The 24,525-nt window shown below is 43.7% G+C and overlaps 1 protein-coding gene across 1 annotated transcript in view; it reads right to left on the bottom strand.

Annotated features, from left to right (window-relative positions):
• Positions 1–275: 275 nt before the first annotated feature.
• The window catches only part of BCAS3 (breast carcinoma amplified sequence 3), a gene marked incomplete at its 3' end in the record, with an annotated part of 109,862 nt that continues 85,612 nt past the window's right edge, over positions 276–24,525 (bottom strand). Inside the window, exons 14-15 of the mRNA XM_009076225.1 lie at positions 15,438–15,702; positions 276–426 (exon numbers count right to left, since the gene is read on the bottom strand). Coding sequence (XP_009074473.1) covers positions 276–426; positions 15,438–15,702 — 416 coding nt within the window. The remainder of the gene's footprint in view (positions 427–15,437; positions 15,703–24,525) is intronic.

The following is a 24,525-nucleotide window of genomic DNA, read 5'->3' as shown; positions in this document are numbered from 1 at the left end:
TATTTCATCCTGATTGAACACAGCTCTGCTTATGTTTCAGACCAATTCCTGGTGTGAAAACTTCTCCTGACCCACCCAAACGAACAGTCCTGAATTTATGGAGATTTGTTTTCAGGTTCTCTTTGCTCCTCTGATGCTGTTTTTCAGCCTCCTCTCCCCTCCTTTCTGCTGCATTAAATTACAAACACTGCAATAAAACTCATTATCACTAGAAAAGGAAATTCTTTCCATGGGAATTAGAAATCAGAAGGTCCAGGAGGGTTTGTGCCACTTACCCTGTGCGTTTGGTGATGGTCCCCAAAGTCATTGGCTGCTTGATTTGAGCCAGAGGCAACACCACAGTCAAACTTGGCAGGGGCAGCAGTCGAGGGTTCCCAGGGTTGTTGTTGGTGAAGTTGTTGTAAGTGTCTTGGCTGTTCAGTTTACCTTGATGGGACAGAGATGGAATAAATCACATTACTGGAAATTTATCTTCATTTATCGTTTCTAAAACTGGCTGAAATAAGAGGGGAAAAAAGAGCAAAAAAAGAGACAGGAAAAAAAAAAGAAAGAAAGAGTTCCTGTTGCAATAAAAATACCTACAAAATTCATCTTCAGGTAAAAAATAAACAACAATAGAAGAATAAATATATGAGGCCAAGGAAAGATTCCCTTCCATGGAAGGGAAATTTTTCCTCCTGCTGCTGCTTGCCTGACAGTTTTGCCCACCAAGAAGTTTTTGAGTTGTATTTGAAGAACAAGCTCTGGATTCCAATTCTCTATTTTAGGAAAAAAAAAAGGGAATATCAGGAATTATTTTCCTAAAGTACCACATACAGTGTTGGTAATTGGGAGCCCTGGAAAGGTCCCTTTTGCTGTCTCCATGGCTAAATACACACAGAAGAGTCATGAGCAGAACTAAGGCTGGAGGGAAACATCAAGTAACGATGAATTAAAGCTATGCCAAAATACATGTAAAAATCAAGACAGTATCAAAAAAAAGTAATAAATTTCAGATTCATTTAAAAAAAAAAGAAGAAAACAAACCTTAGGTACTGAGGAAAAAAAAGGAAAGGGAAAACATAACGGAAAAGCCCCAAGAACCCTAAATTTAGCTTGTTTCAAAGAGGTCTGTGCTGGCTCTGAGCCCAGCCTGGATATGCTTTCTTACTCCCTCTATCACTCTGTAGTCACAACCTTTCATTCTGCAGTTGGAAAAGGAAACTAACTCCAAATTTCATGGCCGGTAAAGAAAGAAATGTGAGGAAACCCAAAGAAAGAAGCGAAACAACAAAAAAAAAAAAGGGGCCAGTCTGTTTGGAGCAGAACCCAAAGCACTCTGAAGAGCAGAGCAGCCCTGAATGAAAAGGTTTAGATCATTAACTTGTTTTGCTGTGGCCTTGCCACGCCGGGAACCGCTGGCTTTGTTCGGGCTCCAAAGGAGCCACACTGGGAATGAGGTTCCTCAACAAGCTCATTCTGCACAGCCCCTGCCCAAATGCCAGGCCCAGCCACACAGTCTGCAGCCACCTCTTCACAACCAGCACAGCAAAGGCTTTCTCCCAGGAAGCTGCCTGAAAAGCCTCAATGGTACTTCAGATGGATTGAAAATAGGAAAAGGAAGGCGGAAAAATCCTAATGAATGTCTCAGCATCCTAAAGACACTCGAGGCTTCCTCTCCCTTTCTTTTAATACGATGGAGCTGGAAGCTTAGGGGGGTTATTGGTTTTTTTTCCTGCCAAGCCCCCAGACCTCTGCATCCCAGACAGGCACAATGAGAGAAAGGATGAAACCCCAAGGTGCGTTTTGTGTTGGATTTCCATATGCAAAACCTTCAGCTGAATCAATGAAATACTTGCACGCAGAGAAATTTACAGACTCCTTCCTACATGAGGATGAGCTGCTTTGCTTCCATACAAACTGAGGAATCCCAAGGATGCTCAGAGAACTGCAGGATTAAGTCATCACTTTGAAGTTTTCTATTAATTGTAGTAACGACATCCTACAAATCCTTAGGCTGATACAGAAGAAAACACAGAATAAACCAAAACAAAAATCACTAAACTATAAATAGAGAAGGAAAATGAAAAAGAAATACTGAGTGGAACCAAAATCTAAGATGATTTTGCTTTGAAAAAAAAGCATTCAGGGGGTCAAGCAATTAATTTGTAAATATATATTTGGAAGTAGAACTTAATCTGATGTATACAAACATCAGTAAAGAACTAACTAACCCTAAGCTCATTGCACAGCACTTTGCAGCAGAAACATGAGCCAGAAATTCAGCTCTGATATGACAAATGAAAGAGCTGCAAATACCAAACATATGTCCCAAGAACCATTGCCTGCCAACCTGTATTTGCTGCAGAGACATTCGGTTGCTTAACTGCACAGAAATGGAATTACAAGTGATACAAGTCAAAAAATTAAAAGCTGGAATGCTACGAAAAGGAGAGAAATTATTTCTGATGGCAAAGTTGTTCTTGAAGATCTGCCTGTAATAAAATTAAGATGGTGAGGATGATTAAGGTTAAAGAAAACCCTCAAATTTTCTAGTGTGCTGCTGTACCCACCCACAAGTGTGACAAATTCCCCCTCCATTCCTCCAGCCCTTCTAAGTAGGAAGCTGTTCCTGCAGGAAACAGGAGTTGTGTGTGCTCAGGGCTGGACCAGGCCAAAAGAGCACAAGGAATTCAGTCAAGCATCAACATTATTCCTACAGCTCAAGCAGTTCTCAGCCACTGTCAAAGCCCAGCAACAAACAAGCTAAAGTATAAATCTGCTAGAAATATCCAATCTGTTTGATAGGGCACAATCCTGAGCTCAAGTGCCCTCGTGGCATGTGACAGTGCCTCAAAGTGTAAATGCTGACTTGGTTGTACACTGACAGCTACACACAGATCACATCCTATTGACTACTTAAGGAATACTTTCCATGGTAATTAGAGAGAATTAATTGTCACCATCACGATTCCAGGGCAAACATGCTCTCTCAAGGATCACTCTGAACATTTCCAGTGGAGCATCCTGAGTGAAGAGACACTTTCCCTTGGTCATCACCCAGAACATGAGCTTAGCTTAGAGATTTTTCAGCTCAGAGTTCAAGAGCTGTGTACAGAATACATCAGAGCCAGTTTGGGCTGAGGTTTATTTTCCCATGTGCCTGCATTGCCTCTCAGCTTGGGCTCAGGACTTGTATTATTTCCACTCAAATATTTCAGACCCAAGGTCCAAATTCCTGATCATGGCTAAACCCAAGTCACCAAACTCCTACACTTAATCCTAATTCAGCCTTTCAGACTTCCGTTGGAGAAATATGAAAGGAAAAAAAGTCTGTATTCATTTAAGTTACTGGTAAATCTCATTAATTTTACTAAGGGACTTGAAAAAGCTGAGGATGTTGTGCCTATGGAGTCTGACAGAAGTTTATTTACAAGTGCAGCATCACATTGGATAAATGTTGCCTACTGAGACCTGGAAAATCCAATCCACTGTCACCTCGTCCCCCAAACCTGAGCCACATTTTTCCAGACATTTTATTCCACTGATTCTCAAAGGGATTAAGTTGAGGAGGAAAGTGAAGAAAGAAAACAACAATGGGCTTTGTTGGGAGCACCAGGGTGAATTCCCAAACCAACCATCACTACCAGACACACTTCCACCGAGGAGAGAAGGGAGGCCTGGAAGTGCCAGACAAAAGAAATCCCAGCAGAGAAAGAAAAAACAAATTAAAAGTACCATTATAAAATACAGATGCTCTAAGGAAAATAAACTTGGGAAGATTTAGTGGTTTCTGACAAAGCTGGACATCTGTGGAAAAGCCATCAGGAGCAGCTCCCAGGTATGGCCAGATGGGATCAGAGTGCTGAGGCATCACCTGTCTCCTTCCCACAGCCCTGGAAGAGACACCTCAGCTCTCCACACACCTTCACCACTGCAGGGGTCATTACCAACAGCTAAACTGTTATTTATGATCACTTTATTTATCGACCCTTTAAGATGCTCTTCAGGTCTGACCAAAGATTTAAACATTTCATCAAATCTCACATTTCTAAGTTTTCAAAGTCTATTTTTGGATGTGAAAGAAAAGTTATACCAAGGGGAAAACATTCAAGACTCGCAGGCTTCTAGGCTTGTGCGAAAAGCAATCAATCAACTCAAAGCAATTAATCCAGTGACTTGTCCTCTTCTGATCAGCTAAGAGCCTTGATGAATTCAGGCCAGATTTCAAACTGCTCCGTGCTGGAGCACAGTACTTCAGGGCACTGAGGAGAGAGCAGGAAACCAGCCTGATCTTTGCAGCTCCTAATGACATAATTACACCCCCAAACGCAGCAGGGCAGAGATCCCTGCCAGCCCCAAGACTTCCAGGGACCCTGAAAGAATCCTGCTGATGGCTCTAGTGTTCCTCTGCCCTGCAACTGAGTCCACACACAGTTAATGCAACCAAATCACTTCTTACCTGGTTTAAACTGAGGTTGAGTTCTCAGTCCCACAGATCCCATCGGTGCACAGGCAGCAGCCTCAGCCTCTCCAGCAGAGAGGGAACTCACTGACTCACAGCCAAACTTCAAAAAAACCCCATACCCTCACACCTAAGGGGTGAAAACAGCACTCCCCCACCAAACTGAAATTTAACCCTTTTCCCCGTTAAATTTCAGCATGGACATGACATGTCTCCCTGGCCAAGTGTTGTAGGATACTCTTAGGCATAGAGAAATTCCACCCTGATAGTGAGCAAAGCAACAAGAACTCGGCCCAGACATTTGGTTCTGGTAGGAAAGTAATGACCAGAAGGATTTTAGTTTCTCTATACACTTCCCATGAAAAACTAAAGTGGTATTAAGCACCTCTCAGCCTTACAATAAAATGCTTCTATGTTGATTTTTTGGTTCATTTTTCTTCCATTACTCTAACACCAAAAGCTTAGTAACACAGTGTCATCAAAACCCAAACCCCACTTGATTAGCTTTTACATCTTACAGTATTTAACAGACTCCATTTCAAAGGGTCCCACGTAGTCTACTGACATTAACACTACATATAAACATCTATAATTTGGTAAATAAAAATGCAGTAACTCCAGGCTATGCAATCATGTGGAGTTACAGGAAAATGAACCGTGTTTGGCCATTATTTCTGTTCAGTGTAACACTGAGGAGCGAAATATTCCCTAATCACATAATGCAAAGGAAATAAAATCCATGCTCACTGGCAAGCAAAAAAAAAAAAAGAAAAAGAGGCAGGAAAATCAGAAGTGTCATGGATGTGATGGTTTATTTTGCTTTGCTTTTGATTCAATACAAAAAGTTTCCCGGATGAGAATGGAAAGCTTCCCAGCTCCAGTGCCAAGACTTTCACCCTCATTTCTGACCTTTTCTCAGACATGTTCCAGTGTAATCTGTAATCTCCTAGAGTCGGAAGAGGAAGCAGCAGCGCCCTGGTGAGAAATGCTGCCTGCTGACCCCGTGCAGGAGCAGAGGAAGCAATGCTGCCGCTCCGAGCCCTCTGGGAAGGCTGGAGAGACAAACTCAACAGCATCCCGAGAAACACGCCCTGCACCACGAGCCCCAACTCCTGCCAAAGTGAGGCCTTCCTTTCATGTCCTGCTGGATCCAGGCAAACACGTGCTACCTCGCTGTGTAAAATGTTAGAGGTTTTCCTAGAAGAAGTCAGGAAACAAATTATTTTAGCCAACGATCACCTCTCAATTAAAGTCGCATTGCCACTTCCTTCAATTGTGTCCTATCAAATTGAAACTCATTTCACACCCTAACCCTCAATGCTTCCAGCACAATTAGACCCATTAAAGGAGGAATATTAAGGCTCAGCTACACCATGTGTACACACAGCACGTAGCTACTGAGAGCAGCTTTTTCTCTCAGCTAAACTGGTGCAAGGCCAAAACCTATTACTAACTTGATTCCACTGGAGAAAACAACACAGCCTGTTGTTTTTGTAACATTTAAAACTGCTTGATAGCAAACCTTTGGAAGCACAGCTGCTCTGAATCTCACCACTGCCCTGAGAAAGCAGAACTTGCTCTCTGTTTGCAAGGCAAGGCATGTGATGGCAACAGGCTCCTAGGTCAGAGTGCTCTGCTGAGATGTGCAAGCACCAGCCCAAGTGTCTCAGCCACTGATGAGACAAAATCCTCTGCCCTCTCACCCAAACCCCTTGAACTTCAGCTCTTCCAACTGCTCGTCAGCCTCATCCACTCAAAATCTCCTAAGACTCCCCTCCTCCTTCTGAAGTTTTTCTTCTGCTATCATCAATTTCAGAAACTTTGTCCCTTGGTTACAGTGTCCCACTGATGCCCAATAGTTTCCTCTTGTCCTCAGCAAAGGTTAGGAGAGAGAAGGAACTGCCATGAACCCTTTGCTGCCTGTACCTCTACCCGGCCAAAGATGGAAAGAACAGTTCCAACCTGGGATTTATACAATTAGTGATGTAGAGCTGGTCATTTCTCCTCCCTCCATCACAATTCTTTTCCTGCATGGAAAAGAAATCACACTGCCAGTCCAGAGGAATGAAAAAGGAGAGGAAACCATTCTGCCAGAAGAGCAGCAGTGTCCCAAGTGCCACAGCACCTCTCACGGCAGCTGTGAGGACATCCACAGTGTTAACTGCCTTGTTAACTATTTTAACTGACACAAATATCTGCTTCTTCCCTTGCCATTTCCCATGTTGTACAGACACCAGTTTGCTGTGCTAAAGCTGCTCAAAAAGCCACACGACGAAGGTGTCGTGAAGCACTTCCTCAGAAAACAAGCACCACACGTACAGATCTGGCATAAGAAACATCTTTCAGGATTTATTCAACTAAAAATACTGTTGGTGCAAAGACTTCAGTCCATTTTTGGGCGGAACTGAAAATGAACCCAACACAACTGGTCTGCCAGCTGCTGGCTCCAGGTTTGGCGCGGCCGTAACTTCAGCTGGACTCTTCCAGATGGTGGTTACCAGCCAAACCAGCCAAAGTGGCCATCCCACTCTTGGGCCATCTCCAGCACTCTCCAGGCACAGGCAGGGATGGCTCCAGACCTTGCCAAGCCCTTTGAACCAGCACCTTCAACTCTGCACAGATGGAAAGACTCCCAAGATTGGTTTCTGGTAGCTCCTGCGGGTGTAGCTACGCAGTACTTCACAAGCAAAGACGAAGGAGCAGTGTCATCCTCCCCACCCTGTGGTGCCAAGCTCTGGGCCAGACTGTGGCTGTAGCTCCCACAGCCCTGGAGTTGAGTTTGCAAACTCTTCAGAGCACAATGTGAGCTCAGAGCAGCGCTGCACTAATGAGGTTATCACACAGGCAGCCTCCGGGCACTGCCGACAGACTCTGCTCCTCCAGCTTCTTGCACATGGGAATTCTGCTCACACTGTCTGCTGGTGAATGATGAAGCGCTTGAGAAAACAAGTATGCACTATTGCTGCCCCTTGTCACGTCCATCAATCATAATTCATATCAACACAGCTCTGAATTCAAAGCCTGCTTTCAGGGATGGCTCCGAGATGCCTCAGCATTGAGAACTTTGGAGATTTGGGTGTCTCAGGCTTCTCTTCCAAATCATACAGAATAAAATGATCTTTAGGAGCTTGATTTTTTTTTTTTGATTGGGACAGCACTGTCAGAGAGACTGATCAGACTGTCTTAGAAACTGCAAAATGACTGGGCTGGGAATGTCTGAAGGACATCTCTGTGTGCAGCTGTGTTGGGTGAGGAGACAGGGCAAGTTTAGTAACAGCTCCTTACCTAAAGGGCTGAGTATTGATTATAAACTACATGTTTCTAAATCTGTGACTTTTTCCTCACCTTTTCCTCTCTGCCTGATTTCCCCTTGCTCTAGCTGTAACCATTAGGACAAATATTTTTGCATCTGAATTCAATCCGGGCTGAATTCACAGAATTTATCCCAAGTTATGTGGAAAAAAAAAATAAAAAGAGCCCTGAGAACCACTGCATTTGAGAACCTGATAATAATATCCATGGGTAATTATAATAAATGGCTTGTCTGAAACACCCCTAGAATAGGAACTGGAGCAAACCAGAGCAATCTCTCCCTCTTCCACCCACCACACACCCTCAGCAGCTCTGCTCTTTTACCCATGACCGTTAAGGATGTTTTCTGGCTCCGTGACAGCATCGTGACTCAGGTCATGAGAAGTGTCAAAGATGCATTTCCTTGAGATGGGAAAAAGCAACTGATTTTAACAGCCCACAAAGACTAAGCGAAAAAGAATAAGCCCAATCAGCATATTTAAGGGTAAAGAGAAACCTTTTCGAAGATGCAAGTATATTTTATTTACGTTTCTTTCCATAAAGTGTTCACGTTTTTCCAGGCTACCAAAAATGCACGGTTGATTTAAATGCCTGACTTAAGAATAATAAACTGGAAAAGAAGACCCCAAGGGCAGCACCCACTCACTGCAGGACCCAGTGCCAGTTGTATGGACAGGGAATCTGGTTCAGGCTGCAGGCACGAGGATTCCCTGGATTCCCACCACACCTCCTGCCAGGGGAAGCAGAAGATGTTTGGGCTTGAACAGCAGGTCCATCAGATAAAATGATTGTTCCCACCAGCTCTTGTCCCATTCCTTCCCCTTGCTGGTTACTAACACAGAGCTTCACATGCTTTCACCTTCCTTCATGCCAAACCCTCACCAGACAATACCCTCAATACTTCAACCTCCTCCTTCAGCTGATACAGACCCTTGAAAAACTCGATATGGTACTTTCTCACTTTGTGGTCAAACATATTCCAGGTTTGTATCAGGTGAGCAGAGCTACTTTTTGCCATGTCAGTGGCTGCAGCTCCCTTGAGCCACTTGCACTCCTTGACCCACCAACAAATGTCTGGACCGTGTCACCTCCCCTAGACTAGACCCCTCTTCTCCCAACTAATTCCAGCCTTTCCCCTTTTTGGACACAAATATCACACAGAGAACCTTCCCTGCATCACTCCTTCAGTGACCAACTCCTCAAAGCTCAGTCTCAGTGATGGTTTTTATGCTGATCATCCTCAATTCTCCTTAGAACACTGTATGAGTGTCTCTAACCCTCTGCACAGACACAATGTCCTCACTTAGAGGCCATAAAGCTAAGCACATTCCTCCTCACGGATCATTAACATCATTATTTATCAATTTCCAATTGGCAGCTGCAAAACCCGATCAGATCAGCTGCAGGATGTCATTACTCCTCACAGTGTGTGAGAAGGAAATGCACCAGCCTGTCGTTTATATTCCTGGTAACTGGATGGAAAAACATGGGTTTACTGTAAATTAATCCCAAAATGTCATTTTATTGAGTCATTTTCAGAGAAACACTGAAAATTCCAGCTACCACTTCTTGGCCTCCCTCAGTACCTGCCACTGACACATCAGCACGCAACCCTATCAAACTTTGCTTCAGTTTGATGTCACCAAGACTGAAATCATCCATCTCAGCTAGAAAACTTCTGTGGGACACACATCTGTGGTATTCCAGCTCCTCTCTGCCTTCCCCTTCCCTTCCTCTGCTTCAAACTCACAATTTATGTGGAATATTTGTCACTTCTCTTCCCAATGTCGAGGCAAACGTGCATATGCCCCAGTCTCTGATCTGTGCTGTCTACAGAAACCTGTTTTAAAACACTTTATGTACAGACATGAACTTCCCTGGTGACACAATTTATCAGTCTATTTCCCTACTTATCTGCAGGGAATGGATCTTTTCCTTCCACTTCAGAAACTGCCCAAAATAGACCACCCACCTCTGTCACTGCACTGATTCTTTATCCATTAGAAAAAAAAAAAAAAAAAAAAAGGGGGGGGGGGGGGGAACCGAAGGCAGCTAAAAACACATCTCACTTACAGGCAGTAAAAGCTGCTGGCCACTTCCCAAACTGGAGCTTCCAGCTGTTCCCACCTCTTCTCCCAGCCCTGCACGTGGGACCTGAGGGCAGGAATGGTCTCCCAAAGTCATGAGCAGGACATTCCCAGCAGGTGAATGAATTTTGCTATTCCCAAGTGCCTTAAAAACATGCTGAGAAACTTCAGGTGTGACCCAGAGAGAATGGCTGGGAGCTGCAGGGAACACATTGCCCAGAGTCTGTCCTTGTAATTCTATATTCTAGATGATGTATCATAGGTTATAGATCATATTCTGTTACATATTCTGTATTTGCAGTTATAATTTCGTACCTATGTTCTATGTTATGTATTATACATGATGTATTACACATGATGCATTATATATTGTGCATTCTGCTATTTATTATGTATCTGCAATCCTAATTTTGCAATTATGTTCTACATTGCACAGTATATGGATGTATTATGTATTCTATTCTGTAATATCTTTTGTATAGAATCATAGAATCATAGAGATAGAACCATTTCAACCCCTAAAATTCTACTATTCTATTTGCAATTTTGCAAGTATGATCTGTATTATGCACTCTATGCATGTATTATATATTCAGTATCACATCAGTGGTTCTTATGGGGTAATTAAATAACTCTTTGTGCCCACAGGAGCAGCTCAGTGTCTGTGTGAGTGGAACCAAGGCTCGATTCTCATCACCACCATCTATCTGCAGGTGTGTGGCACAGCCCAGGAGCTCCTCAGGAGTTCCCTGGAGAATCAGGAGGTTGGAGTCAGGTGGGGGTTGGTCTCTTCTCCCAGGCAACCAGCAGCAGGACAAGAGGGCACAGACTCAAGCTCTGCCAGGGGAGGGTTAGGTTGGATATTAGGGAGAGATTTTTTCCAGGGAGAGTGATCAGACATTGGAATGTGCTGCCCAGGGAGGTGGTGGATGCCCCATCCCTGGAGGTTTTCAAGCTGAGACTGGATGTGGCACTTAGTGCCATGGGCTAGTGACCACGGTAGGGTTGGACTGGATGATCCTGGAGGTCTCTTCCAACCAGGTTGAGTCGATGATTCTATGACTCTGCTGAGCCAAGCTCATCATAGATGACCCGTTGTGTCCCCAGCTCGCCCCGCATGGCCGGGCGGACAGCGCCCCCTGCCGGAGGAGGAGGGAGAGGCGCTCAGGACCCGAATTTCTCCTCCGAAACGAAGCTGGGAAAGGAATTCTTTCCTATGACATCTAAATAATTTTTTTTTTTTAAATAGCCGAAGTGTGATGCTGTGGAGAAACATGAGAATTACACCGTGATGAATGTTAAAAGTACATTAAGAAACACGCAGTTTGCTGTTTTCACAAACTCTATATCAATGACAAAAATTATGACAAAAATTAAATGGCAAAAAAAGAACATCAAGGGCAAAAAATTAAACGTAACAAAGAGCTTTTAAAGCACCGTGTTCAGGCGAGTGAAACTCTCCAAAGGAACTGCCCTCGGGCGCTCTAAGTTGTTATACAGTTAATTTTCTTTGAAACTATTTTTGTCTGCCTCTCTCTAAATAGGTGGTTTCTTAAGTGAGTGTTACTTAAAGGAAACCAATCTGTTTTTCAGGAAGGGCTGATGATGTCAGTCCTTTCAACTCTGCTTTCCCATAAGAATTCTTCTAGTAAAAGGAGTTTCGCTCTGGGAAATAGCGAAAAGTAACGTGAAAATATTTCAAGCATCCCGGGCTGAATGTTTATCGAGCTTCCAGTTTTATGCTTGGATTTTTGTCATGTTGAGATTGTAACAAATGAAGGAAAAGTGAGACCAAACCTGCTGATATTTCAAAGCAAAGATTTTGCAGTGAAAAACGTGCCGTGCTGAAATATTTATCAAGAGATTAATACAAGCCTGAGTGCACGACTGACAGAACGAGATGGTTTTTCATCAGTCTGAATTTATCCACTCCATCTCAGCGTTGCTATTAAACCCCAAACGGAGCCACGGTGTGTTACCAACAGTTTTTTTTGCAAAATTGATCTGTCCAAATAAATACTTCAATCCCCAACAAAATGCAAGAGAAATTCAGAGAGTATCTCGTTATTATGGAGTGGTTTTAGTAGGTGCAGGATGTGGAGTTGTAGCTCCAATGTGTGTTTAACTCACTGTGTTATGATTTGTCCTGATACTGGAAATTCCAACAACAGAAACTCTGAGCAGAGCTACAGAGACTTTATTTCTCTAACTGGTGGTGCAAGAGTAATGATATTAACACACGGCAAATTTTAATTTGCAGAGTAAATATAACAAGAGTTCTATATAGTTTTCGATCTTCCACATAAAGCACTGCATTTTTACAGCTAAATGCTCCTTGCTAGTCCCACAGAGGTGTCCTGAAGAGGCATTTGCATCATCAAGGACTTAGTTCTGCTTTAATTACACATCCCTCAATCCACACAATGTACCTGTGACCCAGGTAAGGACCACAAACCCCACTGGATACAAGCAAAAAGGTCACACAAGGCAATATTCTACCCTAATGTTCACCCCTACGACCAAGTGATGTCGTAATAGTCTTATAATAGTAAAAGCCCATAAAAGGATCCCAACCTAACTCAGATATTCCTGACAACTCACTCTGGCAATCCAAGGGAATGACAAAAATACAACCTCACTGGATTAGCAGACAGAGCAGCCCAAACAAAATCTCTGTCGGCTATAAAAGGTGCAAAGGAAATATCTTTTTTATCAGCCTCTCTTTAACAGTTTACTTCATTCTGGTGGAAAGAACAAAGCCAAACGATGATTCACTTGGAAATGAAATCATCCCCACCCCCAGTAAAGGCTGAGCTGGGTGGGTAAACAGTTCCTGGGGTGCTCCACTCAATGTAAATAGATTGCCTTGCTACTATATACACAGCAAACAGTTTCAGTTTGAGAGCAGGAGGGAAAAAACAAGTGAGAAAAATACGACAGAGCCTGAACTCCGAAAATATTTACAAGAACAAAAGCTAATCACAAGTTACCATCAATAGGTTACAACTGCTAATCATTAGATAACAAGTGAACACTTTGTGCACAGCAGTTCAGCCTTTTGGCCTAAGGTTGTAGCAATGATATGATAATGCAAGAGAAATATTATCAGAAGGATTAACAGCAGCTTTTTAACCTTAGGGTTTACTGAAACCTTTCTAGACTGCAAAGGATGTAAGAGGAAAATCGTGATGACATGACTCTGTGCAAAAAAATCCTCCAGTTTACCACAACCTCAGCCACTTAACCAACACTGGCCCAGTGCTCTCCAGGACATGGTTTTATTTCCTTTATCATCTGCTGCATTTAAAGGGATGATTAAGGAAAGTAAGTTATTCCTCTTGAAGAAAAGTTCAAAATTAAAGTAACTGCACACACAGGGAACACAGAGATTATTCCTGTTGTCACACAGCAGAAAGCTGATGGAGAAAATCAGCTGAAGATTTACCAGCAGAGCAAGTTAAAAGGAAAGCAAAGCATGAAACCCCAAACTGCTCTTTGTGTCTCACTCCTGTCACCACTGCCCTAACTCCCCCAAACAACAGTAATTTACCATCAGAATATGGGAAGGAGCTGCTACAATCTGAATAAACACATATTAGCTCACAAATTAAAATGATCATCAGGCTCTGGCTAATCCAGAGGACACACACACACACACACACACACAGTTCCTCTGTTCAGTCACTATGAACTCACACAATAAATATTACCCAAAATATTACAAGATTTTACCAAATAGACTCTTTCAAACCAAACTATTTTATCTCCTTTTCCTGTTATTTTTTAAGCCAACTCCTCCACACAATCCCCACACATTTCTCATGGAAATATTTCATAGGAAGGTTTACAAGTTACCAACACACAGTCTTAGCACGTGTCCAGGCCCTTCCACAGTGAGGAAGTGATGAGCACAATCTGTGTGAAGTCCTCCAGGAACCAAAGTCACTTTCCTGCCTTAATTCTCAGCCCACGTGCAGCTTTCCACTGGAGCTAAGTGTTTAAACAGAGCTCAATTTCAAGCAATGATGAGTGCACAGAGATCTTGAAAGAAATCTGATTTATTATCTTTCAAGGCAGACATCTGCAAACTGAAGCTTAGGACCCCTGAGACACTCCCCTTGCTGCTGTTCCCTTTCCCTCAGGAACTCATCCTGTCTCCTACCTAGACACTCTGCCCACCACGGAGCATCCTGGAGCATCCTTTAAACAAGAGTGCTAAATCTATTTAAAACTTCAAATGTACCTCAGAGTACTGCAAAGGCAACGATTTACTGCAATTTCCCTTGACAGAAAACAGAATTGGCTGGATGAAAGCTACACAAGTTGCTAGTTCCTTCCTCTCCTCTACATGATGCCAATGGTTAAAAGGGATGGGATGTGCCACAGCAAACCTTGACAGAACTTACCCAGCCTGTGTCAGGCCTGTACAGGGATGAGAGAAAGGAACATGGTGCATCCACAACTGTCTCCAAGGAGAAGGAAACTTCAGATCACGTTTTGGGAGCCTTCCAGTGGCTCCAGAACAGCCATGCACAAACCTTTGTTCGGAACAGGCCAAAGAAAGGAGAGGATACAGAGGCTTCTTCTGAGACAAGTCTGTTTCCCCTAATAATCACCAAGCCATGAAACAGTTCCTTTGATTCAGAGATCCCACAAAGGTTCTCTCTCTAGCAGAAAGCTCAGCACAGAGTTGGGCTTTCAGGAGCACCAACCCTCCTCATGATTCAGGAGGTTGGACCATATTTACTGCTCTCAGGCTGGAAATGGGTGGCTGCCCCTAACAAACTGCTGTTTAAACATTCACTTCCATGGAAGTTGGGACTTACTTAATAGAAAGGGAGGCATAAGGATGCAGCAAATCCCAAATCCAAACAAAGCAGCTTCTAGCTCAGACCTCATGGAAGAGAAGGGCAGGAAGAATGGCAAAGACAGAACTGAAGAAGTTAGGACAATGATTTCTGAAACCTTTTCCTGAGACTTCCCTTTCACATCCTTTGAGTTTCCCCAAAGCACATGGAATAATAGAATCCTCAAGGCTGGAAGAGACCTGGAGATCAAGTCCAACTGTTAACCTGTCACTCTGCTGTAACACACATCCATCACAGGACCAGGATGCACAGATCAATTCCCACAGATTTTTTACCTTTGCACGTTGTCACATTGCTCATACACACAAAAAGGGAGAAAAATCTGTGCCATGAACTTCCCACTGCCTTATTTCCACATTTCTCCTCCAGCAGTGTTTACTGGAGATATCCAGATGTGCTTTGTGATCATTGAGCAATGAGAATTTTAGGTAACTGCACTTGAACTCAGACCACATTCCTGACCCTGTGCTAGATGGAAACCAAACTTGGAACCTAAAGACCCCCAAACTTTCAGTTCAGAGTGGAAATTATCAGCACATCTGTGATGGCATCATTTACTTACATGGCAAAATTAGAACAGCAGTGACAGGTTGATGCTTGGACTTGATGAGCTTAGAGATCTCCTCCAACCTTGATGATTCTCTGAACCTTGTGGAGCATTTACACCTTATACGAAGCTAATCGACAACACAAGGAGGAGGAAAACAGGTCAAAGAGTGGATTTACCGTGGAGTGGTGATCCAGAGGGGCTGCTTGAGAGGCCTGGGACAGGGCTACAACGTCCTCCTTGCTTCGAGGTGAGCTCCTGCTCAATCTCTTCCAGCCCTGCACTCTTCTGGAAGCGACTCATGCGATTGACGACGCGCGGGGACATGTGTGTGCGCACGCAGGGCTGTCCTCCGTAGGGGTTGATGGGGAAGACGTGGGACGTGCCCCGGAGGGTGCTGACCACCACCCAACGGCAGTCGTGGCTGAAGGAGATGTCCTGGACCTGCAACACAGCAGTGACATGGCATGGAGTCACCAACACGCACAGCTCAGGCGCAGGAAATGGGCTGAGGTGTTTGAGACTTCACTGGAAATCACAGAATTTAAGGGTTGGAATGGATCTTACAGACCATCCAGTCTCAACCCTCCCTGCCCTGGGCAGGGACAGCTCCTCACTAGATCACTCAAAGCCTCATCCAGCCTGGCCTTGAACACCACCAGGGGCAGGGCAGGGATAAAATCCCTCATTTTAGGCAATAACTTGAACTTTGTGTATATATCAATACTTAGTATTCAGGACATGTTATCTAAATCATACATATTATTCAATATAAGCTGCAGTGCAACACCCAGTTCCAAACTTCATGTGCTTTTCAAAATATTCTGAGATTTTCCTTGCCAACAGGCCTGAACTTCTGAAAACAACCCACACTGCAAAGTGCCACAGAAAGCCACAAGAGCCTGGTGGAATTTTCAAACAGAACTGAGTTCTAAAACGAGCTGGGAAATTGTTTCAATTACATGTTTTGTATTGGCTTGTTTAATTTTTAGAGATTACCCAAAAAAGGGGGAAAGGGAGGGATGAGGAAAAAGGCAGAGATCTCACCACTGGGCCTGAGATTGATAAACACTGGCACAAGTCTTATTTTAGCTTTAAATGGTCAGTTCTGAAGCAAACGTAAAAATACAGTTAAACATTTTCCACTGTAGTTACTCCTTGCATAGATCTCAGATATAAAGTCCAGAAGGATTTAATTCTCTTTTAAGTTGCTTTACACAAGGCTTTGATGGAAAGCAAATTCTTGGTCCTGAAGGAATGCTTTAAAAGAGAGATTAAAGTTTGTTTCCAAGCCCGTCCTGGCAGACAACTCAAGAAAACAAGTAGTCGAGGTTAAAATGATTTATCATAGAGAAAAACAAAGCCCTAAAACAATTCTTCCCAACATGTTTTTAAAGGTAAAAGCTGACTAAAAAGACCCACGGACACAAGTGGGATTTACCACAGCAAACAAATATATAGATGAAGGATTAGTGTTCATTAGACTATTAAACAGCATAAATGAAATCCAATTCTTTCAGGTTTCATTGAGGCCAGTTTGACAATACACTAGGCACTCAAATTGGAGTAAACACTGATAAAATCGGACAAATATTCCAGAAATGCACTCCAGCTATTCCAGACAAAAGCAGCAAAGTATTCATCAAAGTACAAGTTTCCAACTGAGCCCTGAAGCCCTGGAGATAAAAAAAGGATTTAAGCCTTGTGACTGGTGACAAGATATTTGGCTGACAGACTGTCAGGACACGAAATGCTCCACCAAGAGCACAGAGAGAGACTCAGACCCAGCACTACACACCTGCTCCCTTCACTTTGGTGATGTACCCAATGAGCTGCTGGAGGAGCAGCTAAAGGAGCTCCAAAAAACCCGACAGGTTTTGGCACTTTCAGTGATTCTGCTATTACTGCCCTAAAGTCACAGCACTCAGAGCTCCGAGTTTGCTTACAAAGTGTTTCACCTTAATAGATGGCTGCAAAAGGATTAGAGACCCCACAGGGATTAACAAGAGCCAAAAAAAGAAAGCCCCAAGCCGTGGAGTCAGGGGAGAAACGATGGCACCAGGAGTATTTCAGTACCTGAAGGGGAAATTCTGCTGGTCGAAATCAAACACAGGAACTGTATACAACTTTTCCCTCTCAGTTACAACAGAACTATGAGATGACAGAGGCAAAAAATTCCACCTCGCTGTGCTACGTAACAGAAATTTGTGTTTCTGCTTTCAGACTCAGCTTGCAGTTCCTTAGGGTTATGTTGGTTTAGAAACTACATACAACAGCCCTGGCACATGACAAGCCAAGCCAAGAAACTGGGAAACAATCACTACAGGATGGTTGGTTATTTTATCTCAGTGTAAACATTGCACAGAAAAAAAAAAGTATTCCTGGTCTACAGGAAGAAAGTGTGGAACTGTGTCATGCAAAAGGCTCTTTGAAACAGTGATCAGACTCTGCAGGCAGTGGGGATCGTGGCTGAAACCACAGAGGCAGAAAGGGTTTAATAGTAATAACAAGGAAAAAAAGTGTTGACAGATGAGTGTGAAATGAATTAAGATTTATAGGAGCAGAGCTATGAAACTCAGTGGCGACAGAAAGTACTCTGGGAGCTACCACTGCACACACAGTGATTCCACCTCTCTCCTGCTGGTCCCACACTGTCCTTCCCAGACAAACAACGAGCAGCAGAACCACAGACACTTCCAGGAGGGAATTCAGAGAGTATTTCCAGTTTCATACCAGGGCATGAATTAAATACACTCCTACCCAGGCTGTAACTCTCCAGTGGACCAGGCTGAGAGGAGAATGCTCATCGTGGCTGTCTCAGACTTCAAAAAATCAGCTGTGTGTGTCCATGCAAAGCCCTATAAATCAGTGCTGCTCTGCACCATGCTGTTCTGTGCATTACACAGAGTTCTTGACTGCTCCTCATATAAACAAACTGCACAGTGGCCCATTAGTGGTTTTCAAGTTTATGCTAAGCGTTGCAATTTATTGCTGTCCTTTAGGTTAATGTACTATTATTTCATGTATTTATAATATATTTCTGGATTTGTTGTTAATGATGATGTAATGTTTAGATACCAGAGATCAATCAAGACCCCATAGTGTTTACAGATATATGTTAATAAAGTACAAAGTACAGCAGATCTCTCACGATGCAAAGTTTATTCTATAGCTCAAGGTCAACATCACATTTAATACTCATGTCTGTAATTCAAAATTATATCTATCCTCTTCTGTCTGGGCCAGGAAAGGGAATTACAGACCTGAGATTTTGTTTAACTTGGGAACCCTTAAGACATTTTCAGCTGCAATGCTAAATCTTTTTGTGGGAACATCAGTGCTGTCTCCCAGCTTCACTGCCATTGCTTCCTCCTCCTTTGTGAGCAGTTTGGTCCCTTAAGCTTCACACTCCATTTCATGCATCCAAAAGTCTTGGTGAAATCCCTGGATATTTGAAGTCCTCATTAGAAACACCAAAGCCTTTTCTGGCCCAAAGGAATGCACTTAAGGCAACCACAGAATGTTCTAAGGGTAACTGCACATCCTCCAAGTCACCCATGAGTAAACCAGAGCTGCTGTGACTCCTGTCCTCAGCTTCCTTCAGTCTGTCACTTCTCTCACCTTCTCCATTGGGTTCACACAACCCTTTCCACCAAAGAGTTCACCTCTAACCTCCATAAATTTCTTTCACTCTTCCACTGTCTTCATAGAATCATGGAATGGTTTGGGTTGGAAGGACCTTAAAAATTATTCAGTCCCACCCCCTGCCATGGGCAGGGACACCTCCCACCAGCCCAGGGTGCTCCAAGCCCCATCCAACCTGGCCTGGAACACTCCCAGGGGATGGAGCAGCCACAGCTCCTGAAGCTTCTTTTTTTCCAGGCCGAACAATCCCAATTCTCTCACCTTTTCCTCACCTGTTCCATCCCTCTAATCATCTCTGCCTCCTCCAGACTCACTCCAACAGGTGATGTCCTTCCTATCTTCTGTTTTCCTTCCATTACTCTTCTATGCTTCTAACTTCCCCTACCCTATTTCCCTGTGTTTCAAACCCTGTGATGTAAAATCCTCCAGAAAACTGAATGAACATTTAGCTGCCATACCCAGAGCAAGACAGTCAGGTCATTCAATCTATGGAGTCACGTCATGTGTCGACAGCCCTACTGGAGATCAGTTTTCAAGGCTGCACAGATCAAAATATCAGTTCTGAGATTCCAAAAATGTGGAGGAAATCACCTGAACCAAAGGCTTCAAAGCTGACACACTTGTTTTACAGAGTGGAAATCTACATAAGGGTTTTTGCTGTGTTTTTCCTGATTCCTACAGCTTCTCCAGACTGAAACACTACACTGATGAGAACATATACATAAAGCAAATAAAATTAAAGCATCCCAGCCATGACTGAAAGCAAGCAAAACAGTAAGGGCAGCACATACACCTATTTTAGGGGCAGCTGATGGGAGCTGGCTGGTCAGAGCTTGGCTGCTGACACAAACACGGGCAGTGACCTTGTTTACCAGTGCTCTGGGAGTGAGTGGCAGCACACACCCAGCAGCTCCTGCATTTCAGGCCTTCCACAAGTTCCTGCTCCTCTCGCTGGCTGCACAACACTCCCATGGATACTGGCACTGATTCCCTTAGCAGGGAGAAGGAGCTTTGCTGAGCTATCACAGCCAAATCCACTCCTGATGCATGTGCATCATGCAACAGTTAGAATCACAGAATCAACCAGGTTGGAAAAGACCTCCAAGATCATCCAGTCCAACCCTACCGTGGTCACTAGCCCATGGCACTAAGTGCCACATCCAGTCTCAGCTTGAAAACCTCCAGGGATGGGGAATCCACCACCTCCCTGGGAAGCACATTCCAATGCCTGAGCACTCTCTCTGGAAAAAAATCTCTTCCTAATATCCAACCTAACCCTCCCCTGGCAGAGCTTGAGTCTGTGCCCTCTTGTCCTGCTGCTGGTTGCCTGGGAGCAGAGACCAACCCCCACCTGACTCCAACCTACACACCACTATTTGAGGCACATCACTAAAGTATTTAACTATTCTGTGCAGGGAGATGGCAGAGAGAAAAACCAGTATCATTAAACAATGAGAAAGAGCAGCAGCACTGAGGAGGTAAGGGGCAAAATGCATTAGAAAACTGGTCTGTATGGGAGTTGTTTTGGTTGAGAAAATTAAGGAAATGATGTAGCAACGAACACAAATGAAAAAATAATAAAATCATGGACTGCACAAGATGATTTATCAGACACACACAGACTCAACTCTGTCTCTGAGCCCTCAAACCTGATTTCAGTTCTATAGAAAAGCAAGGGCAGGATCTGGGCACAGTGAGACATCCACGTGGGGCCTGGAACTGCAAATGCCTCTGCTCAGAGCTCTGTCTCCTTAGTGTACTCCAGCTACTCCTAATTGCTGCAGTTTCTTACTGTCTGCTCTCATCAAAGACTCATCAACATCCCTAAATCAATCTTTATTATTTCAAGTCTGTCCCCAGCTTCTTCCCTAGAAATAACAGAGTCTTTCTTCCAGGATCTATTTCAAGAACTGCAACTACACAAGTTTGTCAAAGGACAGGAAGAAATTTCTACTGACCACAGAGGTTCCCATCAAATGTTTGAGAGTCGTTCCTATGTTTTGCTACCTGGACATGGTATGTGACACAGCCTTGAGCAATCCCTGTGGAATCACATCCCAAAACCATTCACACATTCCATAGAAATCACATGTGTTCCATGGCAGCCCAGGCTGGAATGCTTTCCTCATTCCCTCTGTTTACCTACACGGCTGAAATCGGTTCTGGAGGCAGTTGGAGTCAGAATAACACAAACCTGACAGGCTGAGAGACTCTGGAGAGCCCTGGCCAGCAGCCTGCTGATGCTATCTGCACGTTTATTTGTTCTAGGCTGAGATAACACTGTTTTCAGGGATTTTGTTTTCTCTGTTTACCATTTCAGATCAAAGAGAAAGGATCATCAGGTGACAGCCTGACTTGCATCTGCAAATAAATGAGCTCCCTCAGTTCAGAACATGCTATACCTTCATCAGGAACCTTCTCAAGTGCTCTTGGGTAAAAATATGAGTGCAGCAAGTGTTGACTCACAGTGCAAGAGGTGAAGGACCAGAAAATGTGTCCTTAACCCAAACATACACCACATACACAGGCACATTTTTCCTCTTTAAAGCTGAACTGTGCATGGAACCTCTAAGAGCTTCAGTTCTCCCTCTGGCACTGCTGAATACAACCAGTGCTTGCAAAGGACCTTCCTGATGTTACTCAGAGCATCAGACATGCTGCTTTTTGTTCTCTTAAGGGAAAACAAATAAAATCTAAAGCATAAGTGGCACTTAAAGGCTAAAAGATATTAGTCTAATGTAACCAAACAGTGACTTCTGTCTGTGTTTGCAGAACAGTGACTTTGAACGTTGTGACCTTGGGACTTGCATCACTCCAACCATTGAATGGTCTGAGCACTTCACATTCTTCCATGGCCATTGTCCTCACAATTCCCCTCTGAGGCAGAGGTCCACTTTCCATCTTACCCCATCTTCATCTGAGTCACACGAAGAAGCCAATGGCTTTGTCAGGAACTGGGAGATCTTCACAGTCCTGACTCAATGCTGGAGTCAGTACATCAGGCTCCTGCCTGTGTCTGCTGCTCAGCGTCAGCAAATACAACATCATTTGCAGTAAGAGCACTTTAAAACTCAATAACACTCAGTTTCACGGGTCAAAGAGAAAAGGAAAGCCATGCTAGGAACAGGAGCTGTGAGGAGTCAGGGAGAATGCAGTACTCACCCTTCCTTTGTATCAAGGGCAGGGGAAGCTCAAAGCCCTTACCCAGAATGGTACCTAAATCTCCCTCAGCATGATCAAATCCTGAGCTGGCAGGGCACACAGGCCCCTAAAGAGAAGATCACTGACAGCTGACGTGTGGGTGCCATGGAGACACTGCTTGACTGCAGTATTTGATCAGAAAACACCATTATTAAATCACAACACTTGTCTCTTTTCCTTTAGCACACACAAAGTATGCAACTTGTCCACCTGAGATGCTTCTGTCTAGGAAGAAGAGATTTCCTGTCACCTTCTCTCAGGAGGCAGATGAGACATCCAAGCTACTGGTCTGCCCTCCAACCACTCCAGACAAGGTAAAACAGAGACTGGGAATTCAGCAGCCCTGCAAACTGGGATACTCCAGGGCTGATATTCCAAACTGGGTGAAATTACAGGTCACACATTGCCATAACCAGATCTACCCATCAGGATTTGGAACACCAATAAACTGGTTCCCATAGTTCTGCTCCAAGTGAAGTTGGCCTGTCATGAATTACACTGCAGATCCAGCACTTCTTGGACAAACTGGTGTCACAGAACACTCCAGGTGCAGCCAGTCTGTGCAGAAACAGCAATCCCATATAGAAACTTCCATGTGTCCAGAGCTCAGCCATGCAGAGAAGTACCTGAAACTTCTAGAAACACCATCCATGTACCACTTCTTTGTCCATGGACTCAATGTCTTAGAATGTCAGTAGTGAGTGTGAGCAAGGAACACACTAATGGATCACAAAGGAAGCAAAGAAAAATCACCACCTCAGCCTGTGCAAGAAGGAGATGTGGGTAAGTGTGGGGTGAAGCTCTGTGGGCAGAACCTCATGTGCCAAAGCAGATGATTTCAGCATGGCCATGGAAATCCCACATGCAACACAGGCATAATGATGATGTTTAAACAATTTATAATGGGTACTAGCTAAACAAATCCTGACACTGATAATCACTCATGTCCATCAACACAAATTAGAACTTTTTATAGCTGCAGTCCAGAAGGTGACCTTTAAGACCATTGGCCTTGATTCACAGTTAGCTTTAAACCAGGGGGAAGAAAAAAAGGAAAAAGGTCTGGTTGCAAATGTGTAAACACTGTTCTAACCAGAAAGGAGGTACAGAGGCTCCCAGTGTGGCTCTCAGAGTATCTGCATGGAGAATTTTATATTGAACAGTCTCCAAAACTCTTGTACATGAAATTTATGGAACAAAAGAGCAGCACCACCAACCACTCTTCTCACTAAACAACTACACATGCTGTTACTGCAAAAGGAAAAGATAAAACAATCCATCATATCATGCAAATATTTTAAATGCTGTGTATTGAGAATCACAGGTACCAGTGCAATGTTGTTGAACTACCCAGGGAGCTGTGAAATCCACCAACACACCTCAGACTGGCTAGAATTTTCTCCATTTTATGCCATTCCAAAAGCTATACTGTTCAAATCCCAAATGCAAACTGTGTGGCAAACTAGGAAAAAAAATTTACTATGTTGATCCTGAGAATTTTAATGCAATGCTTTCATGGAGATGCTAATACTATATCCCAAAAAAACCCTGTGTATCAATAAGGGTTTCTTCTCTAAAACATATTCTGGTTGGTTTCCAATGTGTGCCTTGAAAACAAATTTATCAGCTGTAAAAACCAGAAGAACATCTTTGTTCCTACTGACTGGGGTCCTGTGCTTTGCTTTTCAATATTGAGTCTTTGTATGAAAGGAGAACAAAAATAACTCTGAAAGATTAAGCTCATTACAGGACCTGCTCACAGAGCTGTGTGTACACAGATCTCATTGCTCTTGCTGTTATTTATACAGGTTACTTGTTACTACTAGATATGTTAGCCCATATGCACAATTTTTCCTAATTCCTTCTCACTTTCCAGACTGGTTATTCCTCCTTAGAGCAAACCTTTGCCTAGAGCAGCAATGACACTTTTCCAGAACCTTTCTTGAAACTCCCAATCATTTAAATCCCAACAGATCAAAGCATCATCAACCACTGCTACATTCCATAAAGCTTTCAGATTCAACTTCTTACAAAGACAAAGCAAAAAAAAAAAACTTCAGGGAAACTGCACAACTCATAGGAAAAAAAAAAGAGGAAAAAGGTTGGAAGGTGCTCAGGGTACCACAAGAACCCAAGCTGGAGTGCTGGGGTGATCATCAGAGCGCCCGAGGCCTCTTGCTGTCACACTGCTTTACATCTGCCAGGCTGTCACAAGCCTGTGCTGTCAGTGTGTAATTGCATCAGCAAGTGCAGGACTCGTTTCTTACCCCGTGGTGACATTTTTATTTGTGTACTTGAAGCAGGTTGCTCAGCAGTTACTCGGTGCTGCGAAGGTGAGGCTCTCCCAACGCCTACCAGGAGTCGAGCAGAGCCACAGCCAAACCAGCAGAGGCAGCTCCTTCTTCCCACTTCAGCACTAAA

The sequence above is a fragment of the Acanthisitta chloris genome, unplaced genomic scaffold (assembly GCF_000695815.1).
Source record: "Acanthisitta chloris isolate BGI_N310 unplaced genomic scaffold, ASM69581v1 scaffold15076, whole genome shotgun sequence".
Taxonomy (NCBI): Eukaryota; Metazoa; Chordata; class Aves; order Passeriformes; family Acanthisittidae; genus Acanthisitta; species Acanthisitta chloris.
This window is presented reverse-complemented; position numbering and strand designations above follow the sequence as displayed.